The 18,972-nt window shown below is 41.9% G+C and overlaps 1 protein-coding gene across 5 annotated transcripts in view; it reads left to right on the top strand.

Annotated features, from left to right (window-relative positions):
- The window catches only part of ktn1 (kinectin 1), a 127,124-nt gene that overhangs the window by 31,196 nt on the left and 76,956 nt on the right, over positions 1 to 18,972 (top strand). For all 5 annotated transcript variants that reach the window (XM_072268308.1, XM_072268316.1, XM_072268324.1 and 2 more), the window contains 2 exons: positions 10,615 to 10,782; positions 10,870 to 11,046. In XM_072268308.1, coding sequence (XP_072124409.1) covers positions 10,615 to 10,782; positions 10,870 to 11,046 — 345 coding nt within the window. The remainder of the gene's footprint in view (positions 1 to 10,614; positions 10,783 to 10,869; positions 11,047 to 18,972) is intronic.

Raw genomic sequence — 18,972 nt, 5'->3', positions numbered from 1 at the left:
GGATAAAACCGTGTCGAGGTATGCAGAAATGAGTTCGGTGGGGCAGGAGCAAGCTGAGACAATTGGTCTGCCAGGACAGGCAGGTTTGTGGATCTTGGGTAGGAGGTAGAAACGGGAAGTGCGGGGTGTGGGAACTATAAGGTTGGTAGCAGTGGATGGGAGATCCCCTGAGCGGATAAAGTCGATGATGGTGTGGGAGACAATGGCCTGGTGCTCTTTAGTGGGGTCACGATGGAGGGGTAAATAAGAGGAGGTATCCGCGAGTTGTCGCTGTGCCTCGGCAAGGTAGAGGTCAGTACGCCAGACTACAACAGCACTCCCCCTTATCGGCGGGTTTAATAATAAGGTTAGGATTAGTGCGGAGGGAGTGGAGAGCAGAGCGTTCCGAAGGAAAGAGGTTGGAATGGGAACAAGGTGCGGTGAAGTCGAGACGGTTGATGTCCCGTTGGCAGTTAGCGATAAAGAGATCCAGAGCAGGCAGAAGACCAGAGTGGGGTGTCCATGAAGAAGAGGAGGGTTGAAGACGGGAGAAGGGGTCATCGGTGGGGGTGGAAGAGTCCTTGCCGAAGAAGTAGGCTCGGAGACTGAGACGGTGGAAGAAGAGTTCCGCATCATGGCGAACACAGAACTCGCTGAGGTGTGGGCGAAGGGGGACAAAGGTGAGGCCCTTACTGAGGACAGAGCGTTCTGCCTCCGACAGTTGAAGGCCGGAGGGGATGGTAAAGACCCGGCACGGATGAGAGCTGGGATCAGAGCAGGGACGGGGGAGGCTGGGGGTGGCAGTGGAGAGGGGAGGGTTGAGATGAGAGGAAGATGGAGCTTCTGAGGACCTAGGAGCTGACAATGGGATCTGAGGGAGACGGGATTGCAGGGTATTGGTGGGGGAAGGGGACACGGGAGTCACAATAGCAGCACATAAAGACCCGGCCTGGAGTTCAAGGCTGGAGTTGCAGTTGGTGGTTGCGCAACCGCTTTGAAGGTGTCCATGGTCGTTGCTGGAGTCCGGGTTTTGAATATGCCCTGAGGTGTTGGAGCCGGCGAGATCAATGGCAGATGTGGATTCTTTTAACTTTAAATAACCAAATAAATAATTGAGCAGAATAGCTTGAGCTTGAAAGGTCATAAACAGGAGAAAATCTGCAGATGCTGGAAATCCAAGCATCACACACACAATGCTGGAGAGACTCAGCAGGTCACTTGCATCTATGGAAAAGAGTACAGTCAACGTTTCAGCCTGAGACCCTTCATCAGGAATAGAGGAAAAAAACGTGAGGAGTCAGAGTTAGAAGATAGGGGGAGAGGAGGAAAAAACACAAGGTGATGGGTGAAACTGGGAGGGGTGAAGTAAAGAGCTTGGAAGTTGATTGAAAGGAATACAGAGCTGGGGAAGGGGGAATCTGATAGAGGACAGAAGGCCTTGGAAGAAAAAGTGGGAGGAGCACCAGAACAATGTGAAGGGCAGGTAAGGAGATAAGGTGAGAGGGAATGGTGAGGGGGGAGGGGGATTACCATAAGTTCGAGAAATCGATATTCATGCCATTAGGTTAGAGGCTACCCAGATGGAATATAAGGTGTTGCTCCTCCAACCTGAGTGTGGCCTCATCACGACAGTAGAGGAGGCTATGGATGAACATGTTGGAATGGGAAGTGGAATTAAAATGGGTGGCCAGTGGGAGATCCCACTTTTTATGGCGGATGGAGCATAAGTGCTCGCTGAAGCAGTCTCCAAATCTGCGTCAGGTCTCACCAATATACAGGAGGCCACACCAAGAACACCAGATACAGTAGATGACTCCAACAGACTCATAGTTGAAGTGTTTCCTCACTTGAAAGACTGTTGAGGGCCCTGAATGGTAGTGAGGGAGAAGGTGGAGAGGCAGGTGTAGCACTTGTTCTGCTTGCAAGGAGAAGTGCTGGGGGAGGGATGATAAGGGAGTCGGGTAGGGAGTGATCCCTGTGGAAAGCAGAAGGGGGTGGGGAGAATGTGCTCGGTGGTGGGATCCTGTTGGAGATGGCGGAAGTTATGGAGAATTATGTGCTGGATGAGGAGGCTAGTGGGGTGCTAGGTGAAGACTAGATGAACCCTATCCCTGATGGGGTGGCAGGAGGATGGGGTGAGGGCAGAGATATGGAGTGAGGGTAATGTGATAATGGAGGAAGGGAAACCCCTTTCTTCGAAGAAGGAGGACATCTCTTTCGCTTGGGATTGAAAAGCCTCATCCTGAGAGCAGATGTGGCGGAGACAGAGGAATTGAGAAAAGTCAATGGCATTTTTACAAGTAACAGGGTGGGAAGAGGCATAGTCCAGGTAGCTGTGAGAGTCCGTGGGTTTATAATAGACATGAATAGATAAGCTGTCTCCAGCAATAGAGACAGAGAGATCAAGAATGGGAGGGAGGTGTTGGAAATGGACCATGTAAATTTTAGGGCAGGGTGGAAATTGGAAACAAAGTTGAAGAAGTCTAGCTCTGCATGGTTAAAGGAAGCAACATCCATAAAGTCCTTAACTGTTCAGGGTGGTTTTCTGCAGGCTATGGTAGATTTGCTCTTGAATAACCAGCCCAATTTAGTTTGTTGTCTAATTGTGAGAATATTTACCTCATGGCAGTCTGAGCATTAAGTTCGAGGCAGTGCTTAAAAGGGAGGGAATTGCAACTGCTAAGATTCTACATTTGGGTATGGTTGTCATCTGCATTGAAGAGACCTGGCAAATCTGTCTATGGAAGGTATCCAAAAAGAATTTATGGAACAGAGATGGTTTAAATGCTTGGGAGCTGTACTTGCTTAAAAGCAGCTACAGCCGACTAACATATGGTCATATACCTGTATTTAGAAAAAAAGGATGGCAATGACCAAAGCTAATGCAAGCCTCTGGAAATTAATGATGACTGAGTAAAAATAAGAAATAAAGGCAAAGTAATGATTCAACATTGGTGTCATTTACAATAAAGGAAAAAGATAAGCCAAAAATTTGAAGGAAATTATCAGAGGATTGCATTGAGGAAAAATATCATTATAAGTACAAATCTCCAATTATGGTGGTTTCTACCCCACGTCTTTTTAAGAAATAGGTGTGTATATTTGCTGAGGACTAAATACAAGGTGTTCCATTTGGAAACTTTGAAGACGTTGCACATTCCATTCCTTTGAGAGAAATAAGAGAGTAAAACTGAACAGTTGTATCCTAGCAAGGTTAATTTGTGTATTGGCGGTTACTTCATAATTAAAAATGGTGCTGAAATACCTCAAATGTTCAGCTGATTTCAGATAGCCAGCACATATTTTTGAAAAGTAATTTAGTCTTCACAAACCAGAATAAAAGTATAGAAAATGCAGTCAATGTTATAGAAAGGGAAATTAATTTTTTTAAAAAGGGCTTCTGGTTTTAACTTGGTAAAGCCTCTCTTGACAGGCTTTTAACTTGGGCTGAATCTCACAAAATTAAAGGCAGATCAATACCATAATTTTCAAATTGGCTGAGGGATGTGTTAATATTCTAGTTCCTAACTTGTTGGGATGGATCTAGTTATTTCCTGAAAGGCTGCGGGGATCTGTATTAAAACTGAAATTGATTGCAATCCTTTGGGATTAAAATGGTTGTGTGGCAAAGGCTAATCATCTCAGTCTCAGGAGTTCCTCAGCACATTGTCATCTTTGGGTGCTTTATTATTGACCTTCCAAATTTTTGTTTTTCGTTCTTTGTTTTAGTATGGTGTTTACTTTCATTAACAACTCCATAAATTATGAATGATGTGCACTCCATTCAGACTTGGGCTAATGGGGAGGTGTGGATAATATGGATGTTACTTCCCATATGAGTTTGTTTCCTAATTGTGATGAAATTCCAGTGATATCTAACTCTATCATTTTCAATTACTTTTTCTGCATTGTAATCTCTTGTGATATCACTGAAAGGCATTTATTAATGTACATTGAACCCTGAATGACTATTTACTTATTTTGCAGTGGATCTCTCTTGGCAGTCTCATGAGATTTCATCTTTATAGTTCAGTGTTGGATTCAATCACATACTCTTAAATATGCACATTCATTTGTTGAAACTAGATAATTCCATGTGGCAGAGCTGTTCACTGTCTGGTGTTTCCCTTTACGATTTTTGCAGTATCTTTTTGGATTAATGAGCGTTTTCCCTGAAACAGGCCCTTGCTTAAGGAAGTTACACTTTTTAGCTGTATAATGGATCAAATCTTAAAACTTCATTCTGGCTACTGTGAGCATCAACAATGTGGGTTAGTCTTGTTAAAGTATCTTTGTTCCTCAGGTAACTAGTGACCCTGCCACAGTGATAATTGTGGAGATGCAGTATGATCAATTGTGTTGATTCTGTCTTCCAGTCAGTGACATTAAAGCATCCAGCTAAGTAATTGCCTTCTTTAAAAAAAAATACACATACACCTTGGTGAGGATTGATTGAATTAACTGAATTTCTAGCTTAGCAAAATTACGTTTACACAGAGATTGGAAACTGCTGCTCTCGTTTGCAGAGCCAAGAGAGGATGTGAACTTTCTGAAGAAAGAGGACAGTAAGTTCATTTTAGAGGCAGGATGCTACATTAAGATTAAAAATCTGTTCTAAAAATATATTTTCTTTAAGCAGATCACTGATCTTGTGATGGAAAGTAACATAACATTACTGTTTGTTCTGGTTTATATGTGTAATGAAATTTAGTCCTAAAAGCATGCTACTTAAAGCTGTAAGTGAACGGTTCTGTCTCTAATAGAGAGGTTGCTTCTTGATGTTCATCAGCTATTTGAGAGTTACCAGTTCATAGGACTGGTTGTTTACAAGCAAGCTACCTTCATTCATCCTGTGCCTTTCATTTCTGAAAGTTGTTCCAATTGGCCATCCTTTTCAATCTGGCAGTTGGTGCACATTTAATATAATTATAATGCAAAATGACATTCTAAAGATTTTTCTGTTAATATATTACTTTTTATTACTATGATTGTTTTTTTCAGTATACTTCAATTTAGATTTTTCAGTATCAAGTGGAAGTCTGGCATTATTCCTCCTTTCTGGAATGTGGTTTCAGAGCAATATTAATACCCTGGGATCAGTGCTCAAACCTGTTCGTTGATTGATGAATATAACATGCTTGCTTTTAAGAAATGATTTGTCTGGTAAAGGAGATCTATTACATCAGTGATCTATTTTAAATGCTTTTTGCCAATAGGCCCATGAAAACAAAGCTCAGTTTAAAACTAAGTCTGAAACAGTTTTCCATGGAGATGTAAGTAGGTGGTACTAAGGAGTTAAATTTGGAGATTGTTAGCTTGGTTTTGACAGTAAGGCAACTCTTTGACCCTGCATATTATTACAAGATAATTGGGAATCAAAAAATTTATTCGCACCACTTTTAATCTCTATTCTTAAAGACCAATTAGTTGCTTCCTACTTCAACCCTATTAATCCAAAATGAAAGCAGATGATGGTAGAAAACTCAATGCACATCAAGGCAGTATGACTGGAAATGGAAGTATTGTTTGCTTGGGTCAAAGATCCTTCATCTGAACTGGAACGGCACTTTTATTTCTCATTCTATAAATGCCTCACCTGAATATTTTAGCATTTTCTGCTTAACTTGTTTTTCGGCATATGTGGTTCTTTTTAATCCTCATCACCAGTTTTATTTGTTTTTTTTTTTGGTCCTTCTGTCAGAAAGTCTATTTCAATGTTTAAATCTAACTTTAATAATAACCATAACAATCAGTGAAAAAGCCAACTAGGGCTTTCGACCAGAGTGCAGAAGATAGCAAACCATGTAGGTACAAATAGGAGAAATAATAAATAAATAAGCAATAAATATTGAGACCATGAGACGATGAGTCCTTTAAAGTAAGTCCATTAGTTGTGGGAGCATTTCAACGATGGGGCAAGTGAAGTTGAGTGAAGTTATCCCCTTTGGTTTGAGAGTCTGATGGATAGTAACTGCTCCTGAACCTGGTGGTGTGAGTCCTGAGGCTCCTGTACCATCTTCCTGATGGCAGCAGCAACAAGAGAGCATGCCCTGGGTGGTGGAAGTTTGTGACGATGCTGCTTTCCTGCAACGGTGTTTCATGTAGATTTGCTTAATGGTTGGGAGTGCTTTACTCGTGATAGACTGGGCCATATCCACTACTTTTTGTAGGATTTTCCAATCAAGGGCATTGTTGCTTCCATACCAGACTGTGATGCAGCCAGTCAGTATACTGTCCACTGCACATCTATAGAAGTTTGTCAGAGTTTTAGATGTCGTGCCAAATCTTTGCAATCTCCTAAGGAAGTCCAGGTGCTGCCATTCTTTCTTCATCTTGGCACTTGGGTGCTGGGTCCAGGACAGGTGCTCCAAAATGACAACCCCTGGGAATGCTGACTGCCTCATGGATCTCTGGTTTCCTTCTGAAGTCTATAGTCAGCTCTTTGGTCTTACTGACATTGAGTACGATGTTGTTATGACACTCCTCAGCCAGATTTTCAATCTCACTCCTATATGCTAAAATGTAAAGCGAGTAGAGCAGGGGACCAAGCACACAACTTTGGTGCACCAATGCTGATGGAGATTGTGGAGGAGATGCTGCCAATCCGAGCCGACTGGGGTCTGCAAGTGAGGAGATCACAGATCCAATTGCACAAGGAGGTATTGAAGCCAAGAGCTTGGAGCTTATTGATTAGTTTTAAGAGGATGGTATTGAATGCCGAGCTGTAGACAATGAATAAAGAGTATCCAGATGTATGTGTCCTTGCTGTCCAGGTGTTCCAAGGTTGAGTGAAGAGCCAATTAGATGGCATCTGCTTTGGATATGTTGCTCCGAAAAGTGAATTGGAGTGGATCTAATTCCCTTCACAGGCAGGACTGATGTTTCATCACCAGTCTCTCAAAAATCTTCTTCAATGTGGATGTAAATTTTAATGGGCAATAGTCATTGAGGCTGGTCACTATGTTCTTGGGCACTAGTATGATTGAAGCCTGCTTTAAGCAGGTGGGTACCACACACTGTTGAAGTGAGAGGTTAAAGATCTCAGTGAACACTCCAGCCAGTTGATCAACACAGGTCTTTGGTATTTGGCCAGATACCCCATCTTGGCTGGATGCTTTTCGGGGATTCACCATCTTGAAGACTGCTTGCAGGTCAGCTTCAGAGTCTGAAATCACAGGATCATCGGGGTGTGTGGAAGTTCATGATGGTTCTTCGATATTTTGATGGTCAAAGCAACCATAGAAGGTATTGAGCTCATCTGGAAGCAAAGCCTTGTTGTTGTCTATGTCACTTGATTTATCTTTATAATAGGTGATAATATTCAAGCCGTGTCACAACTGTCAACTATGCTTCATTGACTCAAGTTTGGTCTGTAACTGCCATTTTGCCAATGAGGTGGCTTTCCGGAGGTCGTACCTGGACCTCTTGTAACTTTCCTGATCTCCAGACTTGAATGCCTCTGATCTGGTTCTCAGCGGATTTCAGATCTCATGATTCATTCAGGGCTTCTGATTGGGGAAAACTCTGGATGATTTTGTGGGGCTACATTTGTTTTCAGCTGTTTTAATAAAGTCTATTGCAGCCATAGTGTATTCATTCAGATCCACAGACAAGTCCTTGAACACTGTTCATCAAAACATTTTGCTTACCCACTTCTCTGACTCCTACAACCACCTCTTTGTTGTCCTAATCTCTGGAGCTTTGCTGTTTAGCTACTGCCTGTATGCAAGTAGGAGAAGGACAGCCAAGTGATTCAATTTACCAAAATGTGGTCTGGGCTTGGAATAGTAGGTATTCCTTTGTATAAAAATGGTCTAGTGTGCTGGGACCTATGGTGGCAGTAATTGGGCAGGGGTTTCTTCAAACAAGCCTGATTGAAGACTCTGACTATGATTGGAGACGGCATCATGCAGTATCTCAAGTGCTTGATTATAATTTGCCGCTGATGGTAAACTGCGGTCAGGATCACGGATGAGATCTCCCCAGGTAAATAGAACAGATGGCATTAAACCACTAGATGTTCCAAGTCGGAGGATCACGAATTTGACAAAACTGCCATGTCGGAGCAGCGGTGAGAGTTTATCGTGAAACACACCACCTCCTGGTATGCTGGGAGAAAGCCACATCTTGGTCAGACATAGAATACAACAGTCTTTCATTTCTTTCTCGTACAGCAATCTTCCCCTCAGGTGCTCAGTTTTGTCCTCCAGCAACCGCACGTTTGCCAACAAGATGCTGGGTGGAGGAGGTCTCATCCCTTTGTGTTTCAGCCTGGATTGGAGTTTTTCCTCCACCTGACTTCCGACCATGGTGATGAACCTTCATCCTCTGTGTGGTCCAACGAGTCCTTCAGATGATCATGAACTCTGAAGATTAAGTTGATTTAAAAGTACATTGCCTCAAAGGAGGTTGCATGCTGCAGTTAGCAGTGAGAGTAATTCAAAAGAGATGTATTTAAAGGTATATTTAGAACTGTTGTCTGCAACACACAGAATATTGCCAAAGTTCACTGATGCTATGGAGAAAATCCAAGAGTTTCCACCCTTATTCTTGCTCTGCCATTTTGGTGACTGAGGTTTGAGGGGTGAACATTTGTCCACTGTGAAGGTATATTTCTGCATTTTCAGTTTGGTCTGTTTATAGGACAACACCAAAGCATATCCTTTTGTTCTTGCACATTAATTTCTTCAGCAAAAATAGCATTATGGTCCCAAAGTTTCTGATTTGTATCAGAATCACGTTTATTATCACCGGCATGTGACATGAAATTTGTTAACTTAGTAGCAGCAGTTCAATGCAATACATAATCGAGCAGAGAAAAAAATAATAATAATTAAACAAGTAAATCAATTACATATATTGAATAGATTTTTTTAAAACCTGCAAAAACAGAAATACTATATTTTTTAAAAAAGTGAGGTGGTGTTCAAAGCTTCAATGTCCATTTAGGAATTGGATGGCAGAGGGGAAGAAGCTGTTTCTGAATCACTGTGTGTGTGCCTTCAGGCTTCTGTACCTCCTACCTGATGGTAACAGTGAGAAAAGGGCATGCCCTGGGTGCTGGAGGTCCTTAATAATGGACGCTGCCTTTCTACTTCGTAGGCTAGTACCCAAGATGGAGCTGACTAGACTTACAACCTTCTGCAGCTTCTTTTGGTCCTGTGCAGTAGCCCCTCCATACCAGACAGTGATGCAGCCTATCAGAATGCTCTGCACAGTACAGCTATAGAAGTTTTTGAGTGTAATTGTTGACATGCCAAATCTCTTCAAACTCCTAATGAAGTATAGCCATTGCCTTGCCTTCTTTATAACTACATCAATATGTTGGGACCAGGTTAGATCCTCAGAGATCTTGACACCCAGGAACTTGAAGCTGTTCACTCTCCACTTCTGATCCCTCTATGAGGATTGGTATGTGTTCCTTCATCTTGTCCTTCCTGAAGTCCACAATCAGCTCTTTTGTCTTACTGATGTTGAGTGCCAGGTTGTTGCTGCGGCACCACTCTGCTAGTTGGCATATCTCACTCCTGTGCTCCCTCTCATCACCACTTGAGATTCTACCAACAATGGGCTGTATTGTCAGCAAATTTATTGATGGTATTTAAGCTATGCCTAGCCACACAGTTATGTGTATATAGAGAGTAGAGCAGTGGGCTAATCACACACCCCTGAGGTGAGCCAGTGTTTATTGTCAGCAAGGAGGAGATGTTATCACCAATCTGCACAGACTATGGTCTTCCGGTTAGGAAGTCGAGGATCCAATTGCCGAAGAAGATAGAGGCCCAGGTTCTGCAACTCTTCAATCAGGATTGTGGGAATGATGGTATTAAATGCTGAGCTATAGTCGATGAACAGCATCCTGACATAGGTGTTTTGTGTTGTCCAGGTGGTCTAAAGCCGTGTGGAGAGCCATTGAGATTGTGTCTGCCATTGACCTATTGTGGCGATAGGCAAATTGCAGTGGGTCCAGGTCCTTGCTGAGGCAGGAGTTCAGTCTAGCCATGACCAACCTCTTCAAGCATTTCATCACTGTAGATGTGAGTGCTACTGGGCAATAGTCAGGGTGAGAGGTTGAAAATGTCCTTGAATATGCCCACTAGTTGGTTGGCACAGGTTTTCAGAGCCTTACCAGGTACTCCATCGGGCCCTTCTGCCTTGCAAAGGTTCACTGTCTTTAAAGACAGCCTAACGTCGGCCTCTGAGATGGAGATCACTTTCTGGAGAGAGTACTCTTGTACTTTCACTTTGAGTGATCAGGTGAGCCATTAAATCACTGCAAGGAAACTCTATTGGTAACCAGTATATTTTAGGTGAAGAATATTTTTAAGTTTTGACAGAAGTCAGCAGGAAAAGATCCTAATGTAGTACTTGGGGATAGAACTGAAAAATAGAATTGACTGAAAAATTGTAACCATTATTCTAATTAAACTCTTGCTCCTGTAAATATTCCTTATTATTGTATTTTTCCACAATATTTTGTAATGTTCAATAATTTTGAAATAATGAATGCTGATTTGATATTTTGAGTTTAAATTCAGTTATGTATTTGGGGTCTCCATCAATCAGCTTGACCAATTCTCTACAATTTTTGTCATGTTTCATTTTAAATACTTTATTTCAATATGAATTTTTCAGATGAACCAGGTCAGGATATGCGCAATCCTCATGTTAAAGAGCACTCTGAAACTGCTCAAACAACAAGCAAAAAACAAGATCCAGTGCTTCTACCAATGGAAACGAAACCAAATGAAAGTGGACTTGTGAAACGAAAGACTATGCCAAAAAAACAGAAAATAGAGACTGGTTTGTTTATTTTTTTTCCTGCTATTTTTAAAACACAGTTTATACATTTTCTGTGAAGTTATTTCAATCAGAAATGTTCTTTGGCAGTTTCAGCTTCAGCGGAGAGTCTCCCCATGAAGTCCACTGTTTACATTCCTTTGGATAATGCTCAGGCTTGTGGTCATGCTGAAAAGAAGGAAGCTGTGGCTGATGACAAAGGCCATGTGATCAGTAGTGGTATGCAGAAAATGATTGCCAAGAAACAAAGGTCTGAATGTGATAAAGGTAATTTGCTGTTTATACTTGTCTGCAGACATTGTGTTTTTTTTACGCAATTTGTTTTGGTACATGGTTGCTCTAAAGGTTGGAACAGAACTTGTTAGATTGTGTTAATGTTAGCACTTTTGCTGCTTGTTGACTGTTTTAAGTGGTGAATCAAATTATAAACTTGTTAAAGGCAATATGACATTTATTGAGAAATTAGTCCTTTTTTGTTTTTAATCAATTTGTTAAAAATGGTCAGTGTGTCCTGTTAGATGGGTAAGAGTTATGGTTAGCTCTCTGTCATTAATAATTTGTTAGTAACTTTAATACGATGTCATGAATCAAAATAGGGGGTAAAAATTCGCCATAACCCAGTTGTAGATAATCCATAGTCATGTGTTGTCCTTCTAAATGGTGCCCAACATCTTTTCTAGTAATTGCCTATTTATGGCTTTTAGTGTAATCCATGAGAACTTCAGGTTAGGTATAGTTTATCTGAGCTGAATATTTTAATTGTTAAAGCACTTCAAAAAGGATTACAATAGTTCTTGGAAATACTATTTTGAACATTTTCAAATGTATACTATACATGATACGCTTTTGATGTCTTGATCATTCTGCTTTAATGAATAATTTTTTTTCTAGGTAAAGATCACCTTGTAGTGGTTTTTTCCTATGTGATTATATTCTTGATCTCTAGAATATTATTTGATGTTTTTTTTGAAAGCTGTGCTTTATAAACTTTGAAAACCCATTTAATGCTTAGAATTGCTTCCACCCTTGTGAGACTACTACAGAGTTCGGCACACCCAAATTCTATTGATCAGGAATTTATTTTTTTGTACTGGCGAGAAAGCTGTTTTATTGATCTGCACCAAGTCTTAGGCAGCTTTTCTTAGTAAGTAGCACTTGTAAAGGTTTGAGGCACTCATTGCATCACATGCTTTGAGAAATCCTAAACATGTTTATAGCCTGTAGCAAGTCAAGATAATCCCAGTTTGGGAAAAGTTCTTGACTGGTTCCATTGTTTGAGATGGTAGCTTTTGCAAAGATGCTGTTGCCACAAAAATAATGAGTATCATTAAGGAATTAATTACTATTAATGACAGATATAAGTTAAAGTTAAGTAGTAGCTTCCAAGATTTCGGTTGGAATGTAAGAGATCTAGCACCTCCTTTAGTTACTTCCTTTGTTTCCACAAGGCAGTTGGCCACATTTGGATTGTCAGCTCATTTTAATTTACAGTAGCATGCACTGAGGAATGAGTGCATAAATTGAAAAAGGATCTGGTGCTTTCCTGGTGTATATGATGAATCTATGCTTCTCAGGGTTCCAGCTGGGTACAAGTATTGATGATTTTTTTTTTAACCAACATTTTAACAGCAAATTCTGCCATCTTCATCTGGGATGACTGCTGGCCATGTCTAGTTTGGTGGTATGTATACCCCTGTCGTCTGTACCTCCTGATTGGTTAGACCTCATCCAATCAGGTTTCCACTGTCAGTGGTATCAGAACACTGCATTCTCAGTGGCCATAGGATTAACTTTGGCACGATACTAGCGCCAATGGTTTTTGGGACCGCATGGTGAAGGAAGCCATTGAAATAAAACAAGAGGAAAAAAATTTTAACAGACGAAGGTCTCACTCTAAGTAAGAATTGGAATTTGATTGTAAACAAGGTGGGACATCGGAAACCTTGATTGGTTAGTCCTCATCCAATCAGGAGGAGTGGATGATAAGGGTATAAATACCACCAGACTAAACATGCCCAAGCAAATCAACCAAATGTGCTAAGAAAGATGGGGCAGGGAGGGGAAAGGGAGGCATTTATATCAAATACAAAAAAGTGTTGCAGGTACTAGGGTAGGTAGTGGATACAGAAGAGAGGAAATTGTGTGGACTAGGTTAAGGCTGGAGCACTGTGCATTAAACAAAACATTAAAAATGATAGGGAAACATCAGACAGGATTGTGTGAGGAATGTCAGGAAGAGGAGTCAGTAGAACATGTAGTTCTGAGTTGCAGGAAGTATGGGATACAGAGGGAGGTGATGAGAATTAATCTAAGGGAACTGGGGGTGCAGGAATTCACATTAAAAGGGTTGCTGGGCATGGGTGAGAGAGCACAGGTTAGGGTATTTTTAGCTTTCTTAAGGGGTACAGGGGTTTTTTTTATAGGATATGACAGATAAGCAGGAATAGGGTACTAGGATGGCCAAAGATGGGAGGATTAGGTGTAGGTGTGTGTGTGTGTGTGTGTGTGTGTGTGAGAGAGAGATTGGGTGAAGGGATTTAGAATGTAAGTCTATTGCACACTTCGGAGCAGATGGTGGTGGTAATGCCAAGCTGGGTGCCAACCGCTGTAAAACAAGACGAAGAAGAAGATGATGCCCGGGCATCATCCCAGGTGAATTTGGCAGAGTTTGTCATTGAAACGTCAGTTAGAATCGATACCTGTACCTGGCTGGAAGCCCGAGAGAATTTATTCAAGTGCATAAATTGTTTGACAACCACGTGGAATACCCAGAAGATTTTTTTTGTGCCTATTATGCAAAAATAACCACACTAGTGAAGTGGTTATCATGACTCTATCACAGCTCGGAGCCTCAGGAGTTTGGTGTTTAACTCTGGTGTCTTCTGTACAAGTTTGTGCGTGCGAGTTTCCTCCTACAGTCCAAAGACATGGTGCTTAGTAGGTTACACACATCAAAGTTGCTGGTGAACGCAGCAGGCCAGGCAGCATCTCTAGGAAGAGGTGCAGTCGACGTTTCAGGCCGAGACCCTTCGTCAGGACTAACTGAAAGAAGAGACAGTAAGAGATTAGAAAGTGGGAGGGGGAGGAGGAGATCCAAAATGATAGGAGAAGACAGGAGGGGGAGGGATGGAGCCAAGAGCTGGACAGGTGATTGGCAAAAGGGGATACGAGAGGATCATGGGACAGGAGGTCCGGGAAGAAAGACAGGGGGGGGGGGGACCCAGAGGATGGGCAAGAGATATATTCAGAGGGACAGAGGGAGAAAAAGGAGAGTGAGAGAAAGAATGTGTGCATAAAAATAAGTAACAGATGGGGTACGAGGGGGAGGTGGGGCCTAGTGGAAGTTAGAGAAGTCGATGTTCATGCCATCAGGTTGGAGGCTACCTAGACGGAATATAAGGTGTTCCTCCAACCTGAGTGTGGCTTCATCTTTACAGTAGAGGAGGCCGTGGATAGACATGTCAGAATGGGAATGGGATGTGGAATTAAAATGTGTGGCCACTGGGAGATCCTGCTTTCTCTGGCGGACAGAGCGTAGATGCTCAGCAAAGCGGTCTCCCAGTCTGCGTCGGGTCTCGCCAATATATAAAAGGCCACATCGGGAGCAGCGGACGCAGTATATCACCCCAGTCGACTCACAGGTGAAGTGTTGCCTCACCTGGAAGGACTGTTTGGGGCCCTGAATGGTGGTAAGGGAGGAAGTGTATATATATTGGCAAGACCCGACGCAGACTGGAGACTGCTTTGCTGAACATCTACGCTCTGTCCGCCAGAGAAAGCAGGATCTCAATCAATAATCAATAATTGCTGGGTGGTGTGGCTCATTGGGTGGGAAGGGCCTGTGCCATGCTGTATCTCTAATAAAATAAGGTAACTCTAGATCTCCTGCACTGACTAATTTGATTCTTTGTTCCAGTGTGTGCTGGGAGACATCTGCAATTTCACCATTATTCCCTGGGAGCTGAATTTTGTCATGGAGCAGTGGTGGGGTGGCCTGAGCTAGCTGTGCGGTAAATTGTTCAGAACCTGATGAGTTGTTGACTGAGGGAGAATGTGTACCGTGCTTACTCAGCACAATTCAAGAGAATAATGTTTTCATTTGGAAGAGTGAATTGTGAGTTATTCATTATGGTTGTGAATGAGGACAAAATCATCTTGAGGCCCAGTTGTCAAGCTATTGTATTAATATCTACATTTTTTTGTAGGCCTAGTCCATGCTGTGCCTGTTGAAGTCTCCAGTGTGCTTGAGTCGGTATCATAGAGTCTTCGTTGAGAATTGTGGGCAGATATAATCCAAAAAGAAACAACCTGGAGAGCACCACAAATTGGTGGATATCAGTTGGGCATGTGTCACTGCTATAGTTTGGAATAAGTCACATCTTCCAATTTTGTGGCTGTGTAATCTTGATAACATTTAGACAGGAAGAAGACAGAATAGGTTTCATTTGGCAGTCAGGATGTTTTCTGTTAAGTTGCAAGTTTGAAAATGTGGGCCAGCTGCAGAATTGCACAGGTTCTGGTTTCGGTGGCAATGGGATGGTAAATTCTTTAACAGCTTGCACAACTCGATTCAACTGGTGAAATCATTAGTTTCCTCTGAATGAGCAGGTGCTGAGTTAATGTGAGGTGGACGCTGATCTGTTGCTGATCATGACTCCTGATCCTGTCACCTATTGTTCATCATTGTTTTAAGACAGTTGTACCCAACAAGCCAGTGAAGGCGATATACTCAACAGATCCAAGCCTACGAATAATTGACATGGATTATAGTCTATAGTGTTGCTGTATTGTTGTTTGGAGAAGACAGTGGAAGAAATTGACTTTAATGTCATCAATCCTAAATCAATACCTGCTAATGGTTTGAAAAAATTAAAGATTAATTTTTCACATATACATGGAAACTTGCAGTGAAATGTGTTGTTTGTGTCAATGACCAACACAGTCAGAGGATGTGCTGGGGGCAGTTTCCAGCGCCAGCATAGCTTGCCCCCAACTTGCTGACCCTAACTTCCAGATCTTTGGAATGTGGAAAGAAAACACAGCACCCAGAGGAAATTCATGCTGTCACGGGGAGAGCATACTAACTCCTTACAGACAGCAGTGGGAATTGAACCCCAATCTTCTGATCACCAATTTTAATGAAACGTTATGCTAATTGCTACACTACAATGCTGCCCTTTGATGAATAGGCAATGGCAGGGTTGTATTTGTGGTTACTGGTGGCACAGATCCTAATTTGACAATGTACAGCTTGCGTAAAGTTTAGTGAAACACAACCTGTTTTATTTGTGCATTAAGAAAATATTTCAAGACCTATTGTTCATTTAGCAAATAGATCAATGGAGGCGTAAAAAAAAACATTGGCACAGAATGATTTTGACTTTCGGAGTCCTAAAGTTAATCTGGCTCTGGCTTGTGGCTAACAGTTACTTGGCATTCTTTGGAGAAGGATTGCTGCTGTATACTGTGGCTGTGCCCTGCAGTGTTGTCATACAGAATATGCTAGACATCAGCTCATGTCTCTGAACACCTGCTCATACGTCCAAAATTATTCCTGATTGCACTGATCTCTTAGCTTTATGCTTGCTATAGGTGATGCATCAAATGTGGCACCAACCTTTACTGAAATAAAGTTTTTTTTCCCACTTGACTTTACTTTGTTTAAATTAAAAGCACTAACACATGTTTTAAGTGAATTATTATTAATTTCTTAAATATTTTCTAGCTGTTTCTAAAGCTCTGTTCATATCAAGGTGTATAGACGATTCTGTGGACGAAGTCAGGAGACCCGGATGGTAGTTTGCCTCCCTGGTGCCAGGGTCCAGGACGTTTCTGATCGCATCCAAGAGATCCTGAAGTGGGAGGGAGAGGAGCCAGAAGTCGTGGTACATATAGGTACCAATGACATAGGTTGGAAAAGGGGAGAGGTCCTGAAAGAAGAATATAGAGAGTTAGGAAGGGAGTTGAGAAAAAGGACCGCAAAGGTAGTAATCTCAGGATTACTTCCTGTGCTACGCGACTGTGAGAGTAGGAATGCAATGAGATGTAGGATAAATGTGGCTGAGGGATTGGAGCGGGGGCAGGGATTCGTGTTTTTGGATCATTGGGACCACTATTAGCACAGGGGTGACCTGTACAGAGGGGACGGTTGCACTTGAATCATAGGGGGATGGAATCCTAGCGGGGAGATTTGCGAGGACGACTGAGGTGACTTTAATCTAGAATGGTTGGGGGAAGGGAATCAAATTAAGGAGACTAGGAGAGGGGAGGTTGATATAGGGGGAAAAGGAAGAAAAAGATAAAGTTTGCTCCATTAAGGATAAACAGAGTGGGAGGTGGAGAGTTTCTTAAATGCATATATTTTAATGCTAGGAGCATTGTAAGAAAGGTGGATGAGCTTAGAGCATGGATTGATACCTGGAAATAAGATGTTGTAGCTATTAGTGAAATGTGGTTGCAGGAGGGGTGTGATTGGCAACTAAATATTCCAGGATTTTTTAGTTTCAAGTGTGATAGAATAGGAGGGGCAAGAGGGGGAGGTGTTGCATTGCTTGTCAGAGAATATATAACAGCGGTGCTCTGGCAGGATAGATTAGTGGACTTGTCTAGGGAGGCGATTTGGGTGGAATTGAGGAATAGGAAAGGTGTTGTGATACTTATAGGGGTGTATTATAGACCACCTAATGGGGAACGAGAACTGGAGGAGCAAATTTGTAAGGAGATAGCAGATATTTGTAGTAAGCACAAGATTGTGATTGTGGGAGATTTTAATTTTCCACACATAGATTGGGAAGCCCATTCTGTAAAAGGGCTGGATGGTTTGGAGTTTGTCAAATGTGTGCAAGATAGTTTTTTGGAGCAATACATAGAGGTACCAACTAGGGAAGGGGCAGTGTTGGATCTCCTGTTCGGGAATGAGACAGGGCAGGTGACGGAGGTATGTGTTGGGGAGCACTTCGGGTCAAGTGATCACATACCATTAGTTTCAGTGTAATTATGGAGAAGGATAGGACTGGACCTAGGATTAAGATTTTTGATTGGAGAAAGGCTAAGTTTAAGGAGATGTGAAAGGATTTGGAAGGAGTGGATTGGGACAATTTGTTTTATGGGAAGGATGTAATAGAGAAATGGAGGTCATTTAAAGGTGAAATTTTGAGGGTTCAGTATCTTTATGTTCCTGTTAGGTTGAAAGGAAAGGTTAAACGTTTGAGAGAGCCATGGTTTTCAAGGGAAATTGGAAACTTGGTTCAGAAAAAGAGAGGGATTTTCAATAAATATAGGCAGCTTGGAGTTAATGAGGTACTCGAGGAATATAAAGAATGTAAAAAGAATCTTAAGAAAGAAATTAGAAAAGCTGAAAGAAGATACGAGACAAGGTTCCACACGGAAGGTTAGTTAGGAAGGTTCAATCGTTAGGCATTAATATGGAAGTAGTAAAATGGATTCAGCAGTGGCTAGATGGGAGACGCCAGCGAGAAGCAGTGGAGTGTCAGATTGGAGGACAGTGTGTAGCGGTATGCCTCAGGGATCTGTACTGGGTCCAGTGTTGTTTGTCATATATATTAATAATCTGGATGATGGGGTGGTAAATTGGATTAGTAAGTATGCAGATGATACTAAGATAGGTGGCGTTGTGGATGATGAGGTAGGTTTTCAAAGCTTGCAGAGAGATTTAGGACAGTTAGAAGAGTGGGCTGAAAGATGGCAGATGGAGTTTAATGCTGAAAAATGTGAGGTGCTACATTTTGGTAGGACTAATCAAAATAGGACATACATGGTAAATGGTAGGGCATTGAAGAATGCAGTAGAACAGAGGGATCTAGGAATAATGGTGCATAGTTCCCAGAAGGTGGAATCTCACATGGATAGGGTGGTGAAGAAAGCTTTTGGTATGCTGGCCTTTATTAATCAGAGCATTGAGTATAGGAGTTGAGATGTAATGTTGAAATTGTATAGGGCATTGGTAAGGACAAATTTGGAGTACTGTGGACAGTTCTGGTCACCGAATTACAGGAAAGATGTCAATAAAATTGAGAGAGTACAGAGAAGGTTTACTAAAATGTTGCCTGGGTTTCATCTAAGTTACAGAGAAAGGTTGAACAAGTTAGGTCTTTATTCTTTGGAGTGTAGAAGGTTGAGGGGGGGGACTTGATAGAAGTGTTTAAAATTATGAAGGGGATTGATAGAGTTGAC

This window comes from Mobula birostris, chromosome 1 (genome assembly GCF_030028105.1).
Source record: "Mobula birostris isolate sMobBir1 chromosome 1, sMobBir1.hap1, whole genome shotgun sequence".
Classification (NCBI taxonomy): Eukaryota; Metazoa; Chordata; class Chondrichthyes; order Myliobatiformes; family Myliobatidae; genus Mobula; species Mobula birostris.
This window is presented reverse-complemented; position numbering and strand designations above follow the sequence as displayed.